This window comes from Corythoichthys intestinalis, chromosome 5 (genome assembly GCF_030265065.1).
Source record: "Corythoichthys intestinalis isolate RoL2023-P3 chromosome 5, ASM3026506v1, whole genome shotgun sequence".
In the NCBI taxonomy this organism is placed as follows: Eukaryota; Metazoa; Chordata; class Actinopteri; order Syngnathiformes; family Syngnathidae; genus Corythoichthys; species Corythoichthys intestinalis.
The window spans coordinates 42,646,387-42,667,599 of NC_080399.1; the positions used below are offsets into that span (position 1 = coordinate 42,646,387).

At 37.9% G+C, this 21,213-nt stretch overlaps 1 protein-coding gene across 4 annotated transcripts in view; it reads right to left on the reverse strand.

Moving 5' to 3' along the window:
- The window catches only part of LOC130916790 (cyclin-dependent kinase 17-like), a 94,472-nt gene that overhangs the window by 24,768 nt on the left and 48,491 nt on the right, over window positions 1-21,213 (reverse strand). For all 4 annotated transcript variants that reach the window (XM_057837768.1, XM_057837767.1, XM_057837766.1 and 1 more), the window contains exons 3-7: window positions 18,185-18,349; window positions 15,961-16,094; window positions 10,052-10,177; window positions 6,524-6,580; window positions 6,228-6,342 (exon numbers count right to left, since the gene is read on the reverse strand). In XM_057837768.1, coding sequence (XP_057693751.1) covers window positions 6,228-6,342; window positions 6,524-6,580; window positions 10,052-10,177; window positions 15,961-16,094; window positions 18,185-18,349 — 597 coding nt within the window. The remainder of the gene's footprint in view (window positions 1-6,227; window positions 6,343-6,523; window positions 6,581-10,051; window positions 10,178-15,960; window positions 16,095-18,184; window positions 18,350-21,213) is intronic.

Consider the following 21,213-nt stretch of genomic DNA (forward strand, 5'->3'; position numbering starts at 1 on the left):
GGAAACACAGGGACCGCTCTCTCTAAGCGGCTTCTTGCTCACGTTTTTCTGGTTCTATAGTAGGCATGTGCCGGTATGAGATTTTCACGGTACGATAACCGTGAGCAAAAATACCGTGGTTTCACGGTATCACGGTATTGCAATTATAGCTCCAAAATTTTGAGATGTATGGGTTAAAAAAACAAAAAATCCATTGAACAGGATTTTTTTCAAAACATATTTGCAAATTGGAACATGAATATAATGTGAAAATAAATAAACAAAAAATAACAAATATTATATAAAATTAAAATAAATAGAACCTAGACTATACCCACAGCCACAGCTCAAGTTGCTCAATTTTAGAGTAAGAACAAAATAATTGCTATAAAAAGTAAAAACACTTCTAAATAAAATTAAAAATATATACTGTATGACTTTTTTTTTTAGGGGGGAAGCTCAAGTGAAGTTTCACAATTTTCAGCCACTGTGTCAACTCTAGTCTACATGATGCCATGCCTTTGTGTTAAAAAGAACAAAGAATTCATAAGTTAATAAGTTAGTTAAAAATGTATAAGTTAGTTTTATAAATTTGTTAAAATGTAAATATTGTTGAGGAAAGGTTTCATCTAAAAAAAATTTTTTTAAAAAGTGAGGAGCGAGACCTCCTCTCTCAATTAGCGATCTTTGACGCGTTTCTTTTTCTTCCCCCCTGCATTCAAGCTTTTCTCTCACTCAGCGGCTGTGAGACATAAAAGAAGCTGCTTTCCCAGTTTAGCCTAGGCTAACATTCGTCTTTGTAAGTTTTAGTTAGTTTGTATATTGAATTTGAAAGGAAAATGTGTGTTTTGTTTTTGGCGAACTTTTTAATGGAGCTACTGCTATCCTGTTGAACCTAATCACACGTGGAAAAATACAATTGTACAGCGTTTTAAATGTATTTATTTGTATATTTCACCACGATTTGAGAGCTCAATAAATTGAAGAAAAGTACGCCTTGTGTTTGGAGGATTTGCTTTTGGGTTTGCTGGCTGTTTAGTGACACTCACGGCAACAAACGGGAAGGGGTGAGCGGTGCTGCACCAAGCCACTTCGGCTGCATTTTGGCACATGAAAAATAGCGAATACCGTACTAAGGTATGACGGAAAATTTTAGTGGTTTTGAAACCGCGACGTTTTCACACCACGGTAAACCGTGAAACCGGTAACCGGCACATGTCTATTCTATAGTTTCCAGCAGAGTTCATGACATTTCTCACAGTTTAATTAACGTTAACAGTAGAAGCATACAGGAGGACACTTCTCGCTAAGCAGCTTCCTACTCGAGTTCTGCAGGTTAGCATAACATTAAAGTGTGTGAACTTACTAACTCTGATGCAGGTTGGACTTTAAGTAGCAAAATTAGTGGCGTGTTCCCCACTTCCACAACATTGACGTCTTTTTACATTACTTACAATGGCTGCTGTTGGCGGGGGGAAAAATTCTAATAACCCTCCTCTTCAAAGGGGGCGGAGGAGGCCGCATGTTGACATGCATTTCTGGTGGTTTTGTGAGCGTGCATGTGTGTGGTAGAGTGTGTGTGTGTGTGTGTGTGGGGGGGGGGGGGGGGGTTCTCGTCATTATCAGCCAATCAAACGTGCGTTTGAAGGGGATCCCTATGCAGAACCTATGCCCTTGAGTACGACAATGGGCGCCATTCAACCAGGTTTCAGGAATTGAAGGTTAAATAAAAAACATTTTTGTTGAATTCAACAACTCACAAAGGTGGAATTTTATGCTGCTCAACTTTTTCAAACCACCACAAGAACAAAAACTGCACTATAGATCTAAGCTATTGCTGTTCCACTACTGTTGTTTTGCTAAACTTTATACCTAAGGATTGTTTGTTGCTACTGTGTGACCTGTAAAAATCACTCTTCAAATGTGGGTTTTCTTTTTCTAACCTTGGTAGCACGGTATTCATGCTCAAAAACTGAAGTATTATTCGCATAATTATTTGTCAGATTGGGATTCCTTATATTTTATCAAGTGGCGTGAAGAAAATGGCAGTCCCGGTATTTTGCTACAGTATATACTGTAAGCTTGTAAAATTCGACATTACAGGTGTGTTTGGAAATTCAGTCTGTCCCAACTCTATAATAAGAGTGAACATGTCCCATTACATTCCAAAAATGCACAGTTTTCCAAATGATCTAGAGCAGTGGTTCTCAACTTGGGTTCGATCGAACCTCAGGGGTTTGGTGAGTCAGTCTAAGGGGTGAAGGTTAAGACATGCAAGGCCCTATTTTTTGGACACTGAGTCTAGGTAAAGTGGCGTTTTAGACCGGTTAGTCCCCAATTTTCAGGCTTTATTCCTATTAGGGCTGCAGCTATCGAATATTTTAGTAATCGAGTAATCGATTGAAAATTCTATCGATTAATCGAGTAATCGGATAAAACAAATATATTTTTATGTGAAGAGCAATTATAGATATACATGAGAAAACAAGACATTTTATCATTTTCAGTCAATCAATGTCTTTATTTTTGATGTATATTGTTGAAAACAGCCAACAATTGCATCTCAGATGTAACTAGAATTTAAAAAAAAAAAGACAAATTCACTGCTTTCACTCAAAAAACCTTTAGATCTTATTTTTAAAAAGTATATATATACACACACACATACATATATATATATATATATATATATATATATATACACACCTAAAAATGCCTTTACGCTTGATAACACACATCACTTAAAAGTTTTTTTTTCCCACGTTTTTCAATTGAATTTCTATTTGTGTCAAGCCATTTTTAAGTTCTAGTTAAGTTTTAAGTTAGTCTAAACTGTAAATCCTGATAGGATTTTGAGTTTTTGCACTGTTCATAATAAATGTATGATACAGGCTGTATTGGAGCACATTAGGGACTAGTGCTACTTGGTGTTTTATCCAGCAATGACTACTGAGCTAAAATTGATAGTTAGCATTATTGAGTTTTTATTTGACACCCTCATCACTCCACAACGCTATGTTATGTTAAAGCCTGTATGTAAGACACGTTAGCCATGCATCGAAAGTGGTCTTAATTAATTGAAACCTAGCCCTCCGCAGGGCTAACGTAAGGTGAGCTAGTAGTGACAGTAACGTTAATCTTATATATTAGCGCTTAGCGCTCTTTATGAGCGCTTAGCGCTCTACTGCTTTAAGATGGCGGCTGTTTGCTAACGCTGCCCAGACGCGGCCTAGTCTGTCATTGTGCATCTAGTTCAACATACATGTGATCTCTATGAGACACATCAGACGCTACCTGCAACTAACGTAGCATGTGCGGGCTAGTATTTAGCAACGTCGGTGTCGTTTGTAGCGGTTGTCAGCTGCAGTAAGTTTTTTTTTTTTGCTTCTTCCTCTACGCACGTGGCATCAGCGCGTTGTCCCGCATTAAAACTAGTCCGAGCAAAAGGTGATGCTTAGAGCTGTCAAAATAAACGATTACTCGAGGTGAATAAAATTACTCGGATCAGTTTTTAAACTAGAGTTACTCGAGTTGCTCGAGTATTCGTTTCAGCTCTAATTCCTATTCTTTCAACTTTTAGTCGTCTATCTGACGGGAGGAGAAACTGGTTTGCTCGGTGGAAGGTTGACTCACTTGTTATGAGGAAGTACAAGAGACCTACGGGTAACATGCGCTATGTTTACATAAAAAACAACAACGTTTGCGTTACATTTTACGCCATGAAAATAGTATGTGAGGCAAGGATGCGATAGAATGAGAATGTCGACATGAAAACAAAAATAGAAACACTGTGACATGAACAGAGTTTAATTCCATTTTCTAATGTGAAAAGCAAATCAAAAGGCAAAATTGTTTGTTGTAAATTCACATTGTTTATTGGATTTGTGAGAAGATTCATGTTAATTTTTTAACAATGAATTTTGTGTACAAATTTGGCGATCATTTTGTGCAGGGTTTTTCATTAAATTTGATATTATTTGAGATGTAAATATGACAGAAACTGCACGGTCAAGGTTAATGCAACCAAGCAGGTTTAATGTTGAACAATGTAAGATATATTCCTCTGAATTTGAATGAAAAATTCTAAGATATGCTCATCGAGCCAGTCTTGGTTTAGTGGTCTGATGATGCTGCAGACATAAAGATAAAAACATACATTTTGGCATGTTTAAAAACATGCTGTCTAAATGAAAAGAAATCTGAATGGAAATTCATATGGGTTTTAGCTTGCTAGCTTAGATACTAGTATATCAATTTTAAATTTGAGGAAAAAACTAAATTCAAAGTCTACAGGGTTTGGGGTCAATGCACGAGTAAAACTCATGAGGTTCCGTACCTTTAGTAAGATTAAGAACCACTGATCTAGAGTTTCGCAGAGCAGTGTTGTTTTCATCAACAAACACTTTTGACAGTGACAGTGACAAGAGGATAACAACCTAAAAATGTGTTTTTCGGGGACTAAAACATAATGAGACGAGTGCCAGTTTTCGTCTGACAAGAACGAGACGAAAATGTGCAATAGATTCCATCACATGTTCACAATGTGAAACATTTTATGAGTAGTTAGCCTGCATCGTAGCAGTGTCTGGTTGTTTCACTCATGTGAAGTGCTGTACCACCCCCCCCACTCCCAACTCACCAGTGTCCTCTCTTCTCAAGGCTTGCACACACATTAAGATTTGTTTTCTTATGTTGCCCAGAAAGAATATGCACTGTTACCTTAGCTTTTAAAAGTCTGTGCTGAGTGATCATCACACACTAAATGAAGCTCATAGCGTTAGCATAGCATTCGCGTTAGCACTAGCCTAATGCTAACGGCGAGCGTCGTCTTAAACTCTCGGACAACTATTTTTTACATACAGTTCGTGGCGTTCAGGTGGGTATGATTAATTGAAAATAATGTACTGCTTTCCTGCTGAGATGCTACAATATGTACTCGTCTGTCAATGGTCATTCGAAATCCTTGGAATCCTTTATTTATTTATTTTTGGAGTAAACTTTGCAATTCTACAGACGAAAACATTTTTTGTAAATGTAAACTAAAACTATACGGAATTAGACAAGCACATTTTGTAATGACTAAAACTTATAGGTATTATCGTTCAAAAGACTAAAACGAAATTTAAAATGGCTGCCAAAACCAACACTGTCGCAGTGTATTTCGGAGATTATTTCCAAACACACATTATTGAAACAGAAGTTCGCTTGTGCAAATCAGACCTTGCATTTTTTGCCTTTTTTCCACTCGCAAATAATGTATTCTAAAGACAAGAAATTAAAAGTGAGCAAAAATTCAGTATCGTAATTTTCAGATTATAAACCGCTACTTTTTTCCTTCATTTTGAATCCTGCGGCTTAAAGTCCATTTGTTGCTTTATTTGGTTTAATAGGTAACACTTTATTTGACAGCGACGTCAAGACCGTCATAATTTTGACATGACACTATCATTGGCATTATTGAATGGTTATGACAGGTGTCATTAAGTGTCAGCCGGCAAATTATGTTACTAACTTCATTTATGTCCAGCTCAGATCCTTTACATCCATTGAAAAGTGAGATAATTTACCAGATAACTAAATTACATCTGTTATAAGCATTCATTAATAGTCATTACAGTGTCATGTAATAATTATGATTGTCTAATGACAGTATTATGGCGCCACTGTCAAATAAAGTGTTACAAAATACCATAACTAGCAATTAATGAAACAACTGGAACAGTAACTGAAGAAATAATTAGCACAGAACATGAGTTTTGATTATTATTTACATTTGTAGCGCTGCGATGCATGCTAGGAGGCATGGTAGACAAAAACAGTGTTGACAGCGGGTGGCAGCATAGGTTGACTGTCTCCCCCAAGGGAGCAGTGAAGGCTAAATGAAGCTTCTTGAAGCAATGAAATTGGTTCAAAGCTTCATGGTGGTTCATTTGGTCTTATGACAGCCATATGATGCCGCTGTCAAATACAGTGTTACCGGTAATATCTTTTGGTGTAAATATACAGTGAGGACAGCTGCGGCCTATAGTCTAGTGTGGCTTATCTAAACAAATGCCGTTTTGGTGTAAATTGGTGGGTACTGGCTTATAGTCAGGTGCGCCTTATAGTGCGAAAATTACGGTAGATAACCAATTTTAATTCCTTGCATCTAACTATTGCATTATGTTTTTAAATAGCAAGTTTAACAACCTTAAAATGCGTGTAAAAGTCGGAAGGTGATGAAAGTGAAGATAAAATTTCTGATATACCTTCTCGGATAGCTGTGCATGGCGCCCCCTCCTCATGCTCCAACCTGATCTCCTTTAGCGCCACCAGGTTGTCCGTCAGCTTGCTTCGCCCCTTGAAGACTGTAGCGTAAGTGCCCTATGGAGGAAAAAATATAGAGTGAACTGAAAAAAACACCTTGGTTGTTTGTAACACTACAAGTCTCATGCTGTTTGGCTAGTATTGGCTCAAGCATTTATGCTCAAGGAACAAAGTACAAGTATTTCAAGTTGTGACTTCCTGTGGGAACACTAGCACCTGAGAGAAAACTTTGACATACCTCTCCCAGTTTGTCCAATTTTATGTAGGTCTCCAGTTTCCCGAATCCAATCTCCGACTGCAGGAGCGAGATACAAAGAGATGAGGACACATTGCCATAATGAGCACTGCGTCCTGATTAGTGACAAGCAAACAGACACCACGATGACTCCTTGTGACGGCTTGGCAGTGGCCCCGAGAAAGTCACACAACCGCCACAGACGTTGTAGCTAATAGCTTGTGACAAATGACTGTTGGCTCTCAGAATGAGAAATAACGCTCCATTAAAGAACAGGCAGTCATATTGAAGTCAAATTAAAATGTTATTCTATGGGTTTCAGTGCGCATACTTGGATTAGGCTTAGAACGTAGGCTTTGGGAAAGAACTTCCTAAAATGACGTTTTTGTTAGTCGCCTTTTAATGGTTTTAAAAGGAACTGCAACTACACTATTTAATGTTCCTTGTCCTCACATTTTTAACTGATAACTTTTCTGCAGTATCCAGTAGTCACCTCCCATAGTGGGAAACAGGGTACCTGCTAGTCATACCCTAAATTTACTAATCGGCAGCCCCCACTTATTCACGGTTTGGGAACTGCCGAATGAGAAATGTTTGGATGGAAAAAAATATATACATTTCAAATAGCGTGGCTAATTAAAGTCAAAAATAGGTCAACACAATTATGCCTCCAGGCTCCCATAGCACTTACTAATTGCGCAATGGAATAATTATAAGGATAATAATTACTTGAAATAATCAATAGTGATGGCCCTATTTGGTTTTAACATTATTAGTGTTTTGCTATTCCTTTGATTTTTTCTTCTTGTGGCGGGAACAAACCTGTGGACGAAGCAATTGGCATTATTCCCATTTATTTAAGAGTTCATGTGTTTAAAAAATGATCTGTGGATTTCATATTATTCTATTCATCCTTTTAAAGGCGTTTTTCAAAACAAACTTATCTGACAACAAAAACTAATCATCAAATTCAAAGATGTTTATTAAGATATGAACCTATAAATGATTATTTCTATCATTAAAAAAAAAAAGCAGTAAGGAACAGGATAGCGACATTAAAAAATTGGGGTTAACTAAAATTCTGTACCTCCTGTTTTCACTCTTATCATCAAATGTATCCAGTTTTGTACCTATTGGTGTTGGCGTAATGCAGCAGGCAACATCTAGCGGTAGAGTTGTAAATTACAATCTAATTAATAGAAAGTAAGAGAAAATAGAACTTTAAAAAATGAATTTCCAATTATACGTAACATGTAGTAAGGCTGCAACAACTAATTGATTAAATCGATTAAAATCGATTAATAAATTAGTACCCAACTAATTTGATCGATTTTTGCCCCGTTTGGGTCGTTGTTTGCGTGCGCCAGTTATTATAGCAAGAGGGAGTTCACTGCTGCAACTGCAGCTGCGACTGCTGCTGCTGCTGCTGTTGGGTTGCTGAATCAATAATATAACTGTCGAGAGTTAGATTTTCTTTAGTATTGTTAGATCCAGTGTGCCTCCGTCAGATGTGAGTATATGAAGCCAATTGTATTGTCGGTATTCTTTATTAATGAGACGTTACTACTTAGCATGGAGCGCTAACCCAGATAGCAGACGGACACTGAATAAACGTTGATTTTCCATCATCCGTATGGTTGACATTGAAATTTTCGACAACAAACAATTAGAGGTGGGAATCTTTGGGCACCTATCGATTCGATTACGATTCAGAGACTCCGATTCGATTATAAATCGATTATTGATGCCCACCCCCCCCCCCCTTTTTTTTTTTCCAAATGTTTTGTATATTTGTTCCAGAATTGTTTAAAAAAAATCCTCTCAGGCTAAATACACTAAACTACTATTTTAGTATCAAGTTACCTGTTAAAAACGGTAAATAAAATACTCAAGTCCCCAGTCTGTATCAGCAGCTTTAAACTACATTCAATTAATTTAATGTTGTGAATCAACCGTTAAATTTGTTAAAATTGTGCCCGTTATTCCATAATGTCCCTCATGTCTACTTTCAACATGTGAAAGTTTTAAAACTGTTTCATCATTTAAAGATAGATTCGGGTCAAGATTTTGCCGATTTAGGGGTATTTTAGATAAAAAGTAATTAGGTTCTCTATAACAGAGCCTTCTAGAGAAGTCTACTGCTTTAAGATGGCGCCTGTTTACTAGCACGGAAAAGTCTATCATTTCACATCTAGTCTAGATATATGTGATATCTACCATAGCCGTATGTTGCCGTATGTTTACAGCAACTAGCAACTGGGCCCTGTTTGTAGCGGCGCAGTCAGGTATTATTGTTTTTTTTTTTTTTACCTAGCGGCATTAGCTGCACATGATATTTACTCTCGGTCCGTTCCTCATTGCGTCCCGAAGACCGCGCAGACTGCGTTTTTTTTCCCGCTTTACCTGGTATAATTCAATAATCGGAATTTGGATGTTTGTGAATCGTTCTCGAATCTTCCACGGCCGAATCGCGAATAATCTAAGAATCGGAAATTTAGCACGCCACTAGTAAACATTTTTTTTATAGTTGATGAACTAATGTTGATAAATAGTTGATTTATGATTGACCGGGAAATATGATTGAAAAGTCATCGAATTGTGGATGAGCGGGAGTTTTGGTCGAAAAATTGTGTGTTGTGTTCTTGGTTGACCGGGAAGACAGCCACTAACCTCGAACGAACTCCACTGGAAACACTTCATTTAAGGATAGCCATATTTAAAGGTAAGCCTGCTGCACTGTTTCAGAGCCTTTAACAGCAATGATGTCTTGTGATCCAACATCTTTTCAATGTCAGTCTGCTATCTGGGAAGCTAGTTAGCGATTATCCTAATTAGTGTCTTAAGTGTCCATTTGTATTGTGTTTTGGAGAAGCATATTAGCACTTGAGTTATTGTTAGATTGTAAAGTTGTCTCATTTCTTTTCATAAAGAAACCACACAAATAACCATTTCATTCTCCTTTCAAAACAAACTCAAACTAAATCGTCATAGATGAGTGTTTGCTTTGAAATGGGATTTGGATTGTATTTAAGAACAACAGTTTAATAAAGAATACAGTTGTTGTTTACTTTGTATAAAGAAATGAGTCATTGCCACAATTGTATCATCGCTTTGCCCACAAGAAAAAAAAAAAAAAACACTTTATTTGAATGAACAGGACTTTTGTCTTGAGAAATTATTTAAATGTTTTATACTGAAAACCTCTATAAAAAACTTTAATTTATGTACTTAAAACAGTACAGTTGTAGACTACAGTTAAGCCAGGAAGCTGTAATAAAATATATTTTTTGAAGGAAATGGTCATCTATTTTGTCTTCATTGTCACTTGCAACATGCCTGAAACAACTTCAAGTTTAATTGTGAAGGTAATTGAAAAAAGTGACATTTTTCCAATTAATTGATTAATTATTTAATTAATCATCTGCAGACATTCATTAGATGAAACTATGTATATTGTCTATTTATATGGTCCTTTTAACATTTTTGGTAGCGCTTGCAGGAGAAAACATTATTGCCCTAACCCTTGCTTACCAGAGAGGCCCTGCGGGACCGTCGGCTGAGCGGCTGATCAAAGGGCGGGCTGCTCAGCTGTAACTTCTCCAAATAGCCGTCAGGTATCCGGATATCGGCGGGCAGGGACAGACGCTTGTTCAGGTCCTGCACGTGGAGGTAAATAGCACATAATGACAAAGTCAGTTGGGAAAAAAACAGTAAAGTAACAGCGCAAACAAGCTGAATAAATAATGACTGAAAGTTTAAGTAAATACAGAGAAATACAGCACACAGAAAGTTGAGGTTATAAACACACGGATGTTGTGAGAGACTTGATGAGTTCTGGTTAAAAAAATCCCAGAACAACACAGTATAAAAGTATTATTCTTTTCTTATTTGTTACATAAGTGAATACACACTCAACACATTTCCCATCATGCATTTCCTCTCTTTGTTAGATTACTGTTAATCCGGCCTCTTGGTAGCAGCTTTAATTCAACTTCCCAGCCCTCCCTCCCATTTTCAGTTGTGACAAAATGGTGTCCCAAATGAACAGAATTTCACTTTACTAAATAAAAGTTTTTTGAGTAACAAATCCGTCGCTTGGTCACTTCGCTTTGTCGTCTGACCAAAAAAAATTGAATAACGAGCAGGATTTCGATCTGATGTAAAAATAAACGAATAAAGAAAGAAAACAGGATGATGCCCTGTTTGGTGCGGACCAAACCCAAAAAGTTTGATGTGCACCTTTTGGACTGGTGTGAATACAAACCAGCAAACTCTGGTGCTGACTGAACATCCGGTCAGAGACCTCGTCGGAGAGGTGGTCTCGATTCGCTTCCGAATGGACCGTGGTGCAGTTCACAATAGGTGTGAAAGCAACCACACGATTGTCTGGATTATAGCAGAAATCACATAGCTTTTTGCACGTAACAGGCTTCCATAGTCAAGAAATGTTATTTGGTTAGCATCACAGTCTGTGGTTAGCAGTATGTGGGCTAATATGAGTCAGGAGGTCAACGTTCATTCATTAGGTACTGACGCCAACGACATTCATCCTAGCATCATCCTCTACCATTATTAAGTTTACCCTCCAATACACTATTACAAACCTAAAAATTACAAACAGCTTCCAACAATCACACCATTAAAATCCTGATACAATCCTGAGTACAAATACTATTTCTAATGTGTAGTATTTCCCAAGTGTTAATGTCATGAAAACCCAATTCATGAATTGTTTAAAAAATCTGCTATTTATTCAAAATATGATTAATAACAATTAATAGCAAGGATTCACGCTAGTAAAAGCGATTTAAAAAATATAATTGCTGCCCACTCAGAAAAGAACAGGGCCCCATGGGTCTCCATACTTTTGTCAATTTCAGCGCGCATTGATCTCATTGCAATAATGAGCCAGTTCCTCTCTTCTGGGTGATGACCGGTCGCCAAGGCCAAGTAATGACATCCATCACGTGACCTTTGCACCCACCATGCTGCTGACCAATCAAGCTTCCCTAATCTGTTACAAACCGGGGGCCCATCTGGACCGTATTACAATAATCCATGTGATGTAATTCCAAACAGCAATGGTTTCCACCCAACGACAGAAGGACACCTGATGACAGGAAGAGGGATTTCCTCATCCTTATGCTTGTTGTCAAACATTCATAGGACATTTTTAACTATAGCCATGCTTCTTGATAAGAGCTTTTCAGCCCTTCGAATTAATTTTGTGAATACTGAGGAGTTGCTAAATGTTAATCTGCACCTTTCAAATATTTATATTAAAAATAATTTTCAGATTTTCCCATGTAATGTTCTCGATTCTGGAAAAGGGGAAAGTTGGGGCTTGGTTAACTGTAAGAATTGCATGTAATATTGCAATTATCATAAATACTGTCTACAGTAAATATGTTTCACTATTTTGAATAAACTACATGAATAAGTAGTTATACAGATACCCCTGCACTGTATGTCACCATATAAACCCAATATTGATTTTCATTTTGATACCGATATGGACATATTAATTTTTTAAAAATGGCACACATACACACACAAATACAGAGGAGACAAGACATGAAGGGATTTCACTGACAAGCGTGCGCTGTACCTCATTAACACACACCAGTTGCACATCCTTTAATCCAATAAGGAGCCATTAAGATGGATTGAATTGGCTTTGTGAGTAAACAAACACAGCAACTGGATATATATTCAAATCCTCATTTGTAATCAAAACTAGAATGAATAATCTTTTTGTACTTTTTATGACTGAACTATTTAGAAATCATTTATCAAGATTCCAGAGAAGCTAGAGCAGCAAAAGAAGGCGGTCTTTTAAAACAACAACCACATATAAGACAAGGTAGTGATGTAACCACTAGAACAGCGGCAGCATCACAATCTGCCACTAATGAGTGTGTGGGTGTGTGAAAGGGGGGGTGGCGCATGAAAACGGTGGTTATATTTATTTTAAACAGACTTGAAAAGTATGTTGTGCATCAGAAGTAGGTGGAGTACGTGCATCTGGTTGACATTGTGTAGGCCGCTAAGCAACTTCTGCGCCTACTCTTTTGTTACAGCAAACAACATTAATGCACCTTTGATTACATAACACTATACAAATACATTGGTAGCTTGAATTACGCGGTTAATTCATTCTGTGACCAAGCTCATAACTCACTATATTCGTAAATTAAATACATTTTTCCAACGGAAAACACTTAAAATGCATTCCACAATTATTTATTTAATGTTTTCTATAATATGGTAATGTTTTTCATGGCTGTGGTATGAGCACAAAAGCAGTGAAGCATATGTTCCCCAAAAATCTGCAAATAATAATAATAAATTTTCAAATTCCTAACCTTTAACTCGTTTGCTCCCAAAAACGTATAAATACGTCCTATTTTTAATTGTTTCAGTGTCTCAAAAACGTATTTCTACGTCTTCTACGTTTTTTTTTTTCCACAAGAGACATCTCTAGGTTCTGATGCAACTTTGCTCTAAAGCACAATGCTGAAATCCATTTTAAAGCAATAAAACTGGCCACTGGAGGGCAGTAGTGCATTTGGTAAGACCCGCAATCCAATTCAACAGAACAAACGGCCGGGCTGCACGGCTGGGGCGCCGGCGGAAGACGACCAAATGGACGACCAGGACGCCAGGGGCGGGAAGTCCGAGCAGGACGATCGGGAGGACGTCCGGGACGCCAGGCGACAAACGACCAAGTGCGACGACCAGGTGGACCTCCAGAATGCCAGGTGGCGGACGACCGAGCAGAACAACTGGGAACTCTGCCACGAGGCAGTGGTCACCACAAAAAAAAAAAAAAAAAAGACTCAATAAAATCCATCTTGATGAGACACTACAGGCGGTAACGAAGGAAAAGCCCGCACCGTCCGCAGAGACAGCCGCGGCGGCCACAACAGCGCCATCTCCCAGCCCAACAGTCCAGCCATGTGCAAATAAATGGTTACTTTGCTATCAAAAGCTCTATTTGTCTTGTTGTTTATGTCATTTCGTAAAATGAAAAAAATTAAGATGTTTGGGATGTCACATAAGCAAAAAATAGCTGTGTTAAAGTCAAAGTTATGTTTGAAATGTATGCTTTTACAAAAAGCTCAATTCAGTGTTTCCCACCAATGAAAGAGACTGTGGCGGCCCGCCACAGTCTCGTTTGGGCCCGCCACAGTCTCGTTTGCGCCCCCCCCGCCGAAAAAAAAAAAAAGATACTAATCAGATGCGTCAGTCAGCCGATTACACAGCTGTAGCCCACTCCACTCTACTACCCGCGCGAGTGAGAGCAGCATTTTAGAGTAGTATTTTATTTATTTATTTATTCATTTAAGAGACGCAAGGGGAACGAGTAGGAAGAATGGGAGAACGAGCGAGATAGCGAGAGATAGCGGTCGCATGTCGTAGCAGCCCGCTGTTATTTTGTTATTGTTTTTCTTTATTATTGTTACCACAATCAAGTGGGTAAGCAAATACAGACTTCTCTCCTTCTTCCCCATATCCGGGGCATTACAATAGTTTGGATCGGACTTTTCGGCGAAAGTGAGCGGTGGACGGCCGTCTTGGACGGAAAGCAAACTTTGATTAAACTTGCGCAGAGAGGCGGGGCCCAAAATAAAGCCTTGCTCTATTTTCAGAGCGTTGGTCACAGTAAAGTATTTATTAGTTCAAGCAGAGTAAAATGATACATATTCACGGTACAAGAACGTCGTTTCCGTGTCCATCGATTGGTAAGAAAAGGCTGTTTGTACGAGTGACGTGTGGGCGCTCCCGTCGGGGGGACATTTCGCGTGGAGTGGCTATTTTTCGGCACAACACCGACGCGCCAACTTCAGACAATTACGGCTGACGAAAGTTGGATAAATGCGCCCCCCCCCGCCCCCCCAATTTCGCGAGCTCTGGGACACTCGAAAAATGACTCTCATACCTCTCCTTGCTAAGTTAATGGTACCTCGATGTGCGTTTGTGTGGAAATTTAGTTCACGAACAACGGGGAAAAAACTATTCACCTTCTCACCGAATCAAGAAAAACTTTACACGGCCATTAGAATTCCCCCAGTCCTGTAAATGGGTCAGTTGACAGAAGGACTGTTATTGTTGTGGTAATGTAGTACTTATGAGGGTCAAATAAAAAGGAAAAAGGAGGGCTACGACGGCGGACTGAAACCCGCGGCTCTTGGGCCGCATGCGGCTCTTTAGTGCTGCTTCGGAGCTTTTTTTTTTTTTTTTAAATGGAAAAAGATGGGGGAGGGAAATATATTTTTTGTTTTAATAGGATTTCTAGGAGGACAAACATGATACAAACATTCTTTCAATTCATTAATATTGTAATGAAGTTAAACTTGTGGTGTCATCGTACAACAGAGTAGTCACGTGGTGCGCGATAGGATCCACTGCAGGGAAAATAAACATTTAATCATGAAGGCTAATTATGTATTTCTAGCCAACTTATTCATTTTTATAGTAGGCTAATATAGCTAGTATTGATCATTATAAGGCTTGTACAAGGCTTTTAATTTTTTGCAGCTCCAGACATACTGTATCAGTTTTTTTTTTTTTTTTGGGGGGGGGGGGGGGGGGGGGTCAAATATGGCTCTTTCAACAGTTTGGGTTGCCAACCCTGAGTCAACTACGAGATGTAAGTCGTACTATTGCTACGAGAAAAAAAGTCGCATTATTACATAGGGTAACGTAGCTGTAATCAGCAACGCATTTTACATACATGTACCGTAGCTGAGAGCTATAACATTAGCCTAGCTAATGAAATATTTCAAATATATCTTTGTTATGGTTCTTCTTGGGGGAAAAAAATAATGAAAAAAAAAAAAACATTCGCCGTGGCACGACATGGTGTGGCTGTCCGACTCCGATGCAGCCCACCACCACAGTTTCAAAAAATCCTATGGTCAGAGACCCTCCCACCACAGTCTCCTAAAATCCTGTGGGAAACACTGCAATTTCTCTGTTTTTTCATCAGAAATTGGAAAAGTGCTCAAACTAAGCTATTTTCTAATGCTTATTTCTAAAGAATGGAAAAGGATATGAAATAACTTGTTTTCCTGCTGAAAGAAGAGAGTCTAATCTTTTGGTGGGTTCCATGTTTATATAGCAATAGAACAGAATTTTCTGTGAGCCTTGCAAAATCAGTCAAAATCCAGTAAAACGGCCAGGAGTGAAGGGGGTTGCACCAGTGAAAATGGCTGGGAGTGAATGAATTAATACTCATGTCTTTACGGTACTAAAGCGAGGGTGTGGGTTAACTACCCAATTTTACAACAGTGTTGGTCTGCACAGCTAACTCAGCTCAGGTTTTGTACAACTATGAATATATTTATTCATGTGTTTAGGGAGTGTGGTTGGGTAATTTATTTTCTAAACTTTAGAAAATGACCTTTTAAGAAGGGGGGCGGGGGGTAGTTACTGACCTCTGCAGAGATGCGTCGGTTGCCTCGGTTTCTTAGGCAGACACCTGAGGGCGACTGCACTTCATCTGAGGATGTGCCAGAAGCTTGGTCACTCTCCCCATCAGACCCCATCTTCAGGTTCTCATGTACAATATCTGCAAAGGGGAAAGATAAGGAGGAGAAATTAAAGTTGGAAGGAAGGGAGTCCATCTTTTTGGCTGTGCTTGCATGTCTCACATCACCTGAGTAGCAGTTGTTGAATTATTTCAAACTACTGCAGCATACTGTAGATGAAAGTAACAGCTTGTTCTGGCTTTTTATGTTATACAATATTTAAAGATAAAGCTAGCAGAATTTCTTTCGAAGAAAGGCTATAGTTTATCTTGAATGTTTTTGTGTTTACTGTAAACATGCAATATTTAATTTCAATTTGTGTAACTTTTATGATGACCTCAACCGAATGAAAAATAAATTGCAGTTTGCCTGTTACTTAAAGAACCCTTGCAAGTCTGATTTCTTCAAATTTCTTTCATGCGTTGTTTGAATACATTACCGTAATTTCTCTTGTAAAAAACAAATTTGCCTTGCAAAATAAAACCCAAAAAATTGAGGTTGTGTACTTTGAATTAATCAATTGGGGATATCACTGTAAATTAGAGTTGTCCGTTATTACTGGGTAGCCTATAACATTGGCCGATAAAAGCCTTTTAAAATGGTATTGGATAATATCAATATCGATTTTCATTAACAGTTTTAAACCAATATGCATATGGCAGTGCTGTCATTGTAACGCGTGGTAGGTAGGATGCGTGCATAAAAGCAACAAAAAGGGGACAAGCCATCACCTATGCACATTTATTAACAAAAATAAATAAATCTACCTTGACCACTCGTCACTCGGGAGCTCAGCGGTGCGCTCACACGCGTTCGAAGATGAGCTCCAACATAAAAGTAAGCAGCAGCAGAAGAAGAACATATTCAACATAAATAAAGCAGCGCCACCACTTGGTGGATGCCGGGAGGAACACCACTTAAGGAGGTGACTGTTACATCATGTCCACTTATTCCCTGCCTGTTTTTCTAGTGTTTTGCCACCCTCTGCTGGCGCTTAGGTGTAATTGGTTTTGATAAATTCCAGCACTTTCTACAGACCTCAATATATGTTGACGCAAGTTCATTGCGAATAGAGAGCTAAATGGAGGTAAACATCTGCAGTCTATGTACCATAGCAGTTCTTGCAATCTGACCATGATGTTTGTGCCTTATACAAGAATCGCTTGTCAGTTATATTCTTCCTTTGTTTTATATTCATAAGCGTTGTGTAATATATTAAAGATGTGTATATTTCATTTTGTTTGCATTTAAGGTAAAATGTGGTTACATTATTTAATTGCTTGCAAGCTGTATAATCAGTTGCTTTTCAAAGTGACACGGAGTATACAGTAGACATTGCTTGATTTTGTGACTTTATTCATATTATTGACACAATGTTTTGTTGTTGTCAGTTTTACATAAAAGTACCAGTGCTCTTGTTAAGAGAAAGATGACCACATTAAAGCCAATTCAACTTTACTCCAGCGTCTGACTTTTCTTTAGATATGTTGATGTTTGCACTATTTTGATTTCAAGAATATAGTGGTACAATATAGGCAGTTTTTCAATAACTTTAGTTTAAGTTGTTCTCTTATTTTTCATACAATGTTTATTTAGAAAACATTGACATTTTTATATTTATCATGATGAAAGTATCCAGTGGGGTATCACAAAACCATTAGCCATAATATGTTAAGTCCAAGACCACATATATCAGTATCGCTTTGATATTGGTATCGGATTTTTGGAGTTGGACAATATTGGTTATTGGTTAAAAAGTCATTATCAGACAACTCTACTGTAAATCTTTGCCAATGTTTACATTTTCAAACGATGACTACTACGACACTCCAAGCAAATCACAAGGTCCCATCTCCGGTGAGCTATTTTTAAAATACGCCTACAGGCTACTCATGTACAGTAAGTCCTAGATTGTTACTTGGTGACCAAATGTTATAAAGTTGTACACACATGCATTAAATGTTGCGTCTTCTCTGTTCAAGCATGTGGAAGAGTTAGAACTACGAATGTAATGTATATCATGTACACAAACATATCTTTAGCAGGATTATTTGCCCTCAAAGGTGCATCTTTTAAGGCACACTTTAATCCATTTAGTACAAAAGATACTTTGCTGTGGTGTCATCCTCACCGAGGCGACTGCCGTTGCGAGGCACCACCATGAGTGAGCCCAGGCCTCCGCCGATGACGCTCTGAGGCCGTCGCAGTGGCGGCTTCTTAAAGGAGCCCGTGTACTGGTGCAGAAAGGAGTGGACGCTGTGGGATGACGGAGGGCGACCATTTTTCATGGCTGGCTCTGTGAGCACAAAACAAACAAAAGAGCAAATCATTATAAAATGAATGGATATGCGAATGCATGTCTTTGATTGCTTTGAACCTCAAAACTTTTACCATTCCAATATAGTCAGTTGCATTTATGCAGCTTTGGGTACAAGTAATACCACTGAGCAAGATTTTTCTTCATCATCACAGTTGTATAAGCAATGACAAAGACAGAAGCACACATCAACAGAAGCAACACAGCCATATGCTCACTGGAAAAAGGCCATTTCCTTCAAAATGGACTGGATTTAAGAGTGTTTGCCAAAATTTATTAAATCACAGCAAACTGTCACATATTTCTATTGGCATAGTATTGATCTTGTCACCAAAAAAATACAATACAGACAAAACAATGTCTAAATTGCTGGCAAGAAATATGAGTACACACCTGAAAGAGAAAATGTAGAAATTGTGAAACTCTGCTGAGTTATTCTAAGGACACTATAAATACTAGAGGTGTGCAAAATTTCCGATTCTTAGATTATTCACGATTCGGCCGTGGAAGATTCGAGAACGATTCACAAACATCCAAATTCCGATTATTGAAATATGCGAAGTAAAGCGGAAGTACACAACACTCAGCACGCCGCGCGGTCTTCGGGAGGAACGGAGCGAGAGTAGCTAAACATCATGCTTCCCATTACCTGGCCCCTTGGGTAATGCCAATGCTCAACTCACGGCTCTAGCTCAACTCATGCAACGAGATAAAAAAACACAACAACATACCTGACTGCTGCCGAAAAGCTGCTACAAAGTACATCCATATAAACATGTTACGGTGGATATCATTTATATAGGACTAGATGCAATGTAGATTTGGTACTGTTAGCAGCACATCTACAAAAAGCTAGATGCGGGCGTTATAAACGGCCGCCATCTTAAAGCAGTACACTTCCCTGCAAGGCTGTTGTAGCGAACCTTCCAAGCAAACCAAATTAACTTTTTATCTAAAATACTCCTAAGTCCGTACAATATTGACTTGAATCTATCTTTAAAGTTTTAAAACTTTCACATGTCGAAAGTAGACAAAAGGGAAATTATGGAATAACGGGAGCAATTTTAACAAATTTAACGGTTGATTCACAACATTAAATTAATTGAATGTAGTTTAAAGCTGCTGATACAGAATGGGGACTGGAGTTTTTTATTTAATGTTATTTTTTAATATTTGTTTACTGCTATATGTTAACTTGATACTGAAATAGTAGTGTGGTTTAGCCTGAGAGTATTTTTGAACAATTTTGGAACTAATGTACAAAACATTAAAAAAAAAAAAGAGGAAAAAAAAAGGACGGGGGTGCATCAATAATCGTTTTATAATCGAATCGGAGCCTCTGAATCGTAATTGTAATCGAATTGTTAGGTGCCCAAAGATTCCCAGCTCTAATAAATACTGTATATACAGTTGTTCTTGCTCGGGGAAGGTCTGAGACTCGAGCCAATTGTCGCCCTTGCAGGACGTCACCTGATTCGGGTGGGCGAGCCAACAGAAGAAAAAGGGCAAAATGTAAGATATTAACTCACTTTTGTGAGAAACTGTATTCTGCCAACCCTTTCATTAACATGACCAAAGCACGAAAATTTGAGCAATAATTTTGCATTTGAACCGCTCCGATGGAAACAAAGTTTATGTGTCACATCAGTTTAATTTATAAGTCTGCTGGCACTAATGAGCAAATCAACACTTTTTGTCACTTTTATTCAAATCACTCCTCTGGCATTTTGTTCTGTTTCCATCTATCCTTATATTTTTCTAGACTTAAATCAGAATGAATTAAAGCCCACACGCTTCAGCATGCTGTTCTTTGGATGACTCAGAGTTCTGAATGAGCATGTTCAATTTTGGTACACAGTGAGCCACGGCTATAATGCAGATTATAAACGATTATTGTTTTAATGAATTTTCATAAAATACAGGTTGAACTATTTTAATGTAGTACCACATTGTGCCACAAAACGCCAGACAAAATTAAAGTCTTAAGTCTGCTGGAAGACATGCAGAGTAGTGATGCACGATAATACATTTTTCAACCGATACCGATAGCCGATAATTTCCTCCTCATTCCTACCGATAACCGATAATGTCAAGCCGATAATTCTATTAAAAGATTTATGTAAAATTTTAAACAAAAGAAAATATTACTGTGCAAAAATATAATTTATTGCTTTTTTTTTTTTTCCCAACATAAAATATGAACAAGTCGTCAATTCCAACATCTAAATAATGACATTGTCTGACATTGTGTAATGGTAAACTTTTGGCAACAATTACTTACAGAGTAAATACCTAAGTTGCACAAAAATGCCTTTAAAAGTAAGCCATTCCTAACATAACATTAATACACTGCAAAACACACTTCCTTAAGTGTAAATCTATTGGAAATAAATGAAATTATCTGCCAGCACTTCATGTGTATTTCTCTCAGATTTCTTGGAAGAAAAATAGCTAGCTGAAAATAATCTCAACAGCCTTATTTTAAGCAATACATTATTATACTTAATCCTAAAAAAAACTTGGAAGAAGATTTTGAATATTTGTGGCTACAGAATATTATTGTTATTTCATTACAACAGGAATGTGCATATTTAAATTAATAAGTGTTAATAAGTGCCAATAAGTTTAGATTATCTACTGTGACTGTAATTGAGCAGACAAATAAGTTAAATTAATTTGAAAAGTGATTGCTAATGTTATATGCTTTGTTGCACACTGTGAAAATGATTAACTCAAAAGAGCGAGATGTCATGTACCCATTCTGCAGCGCTTTGTTTACATTTGCGGCACTCACGAGTCGCGACATTCGCTTTACAGCAGCTAAACTGATAAACGGCAGTACT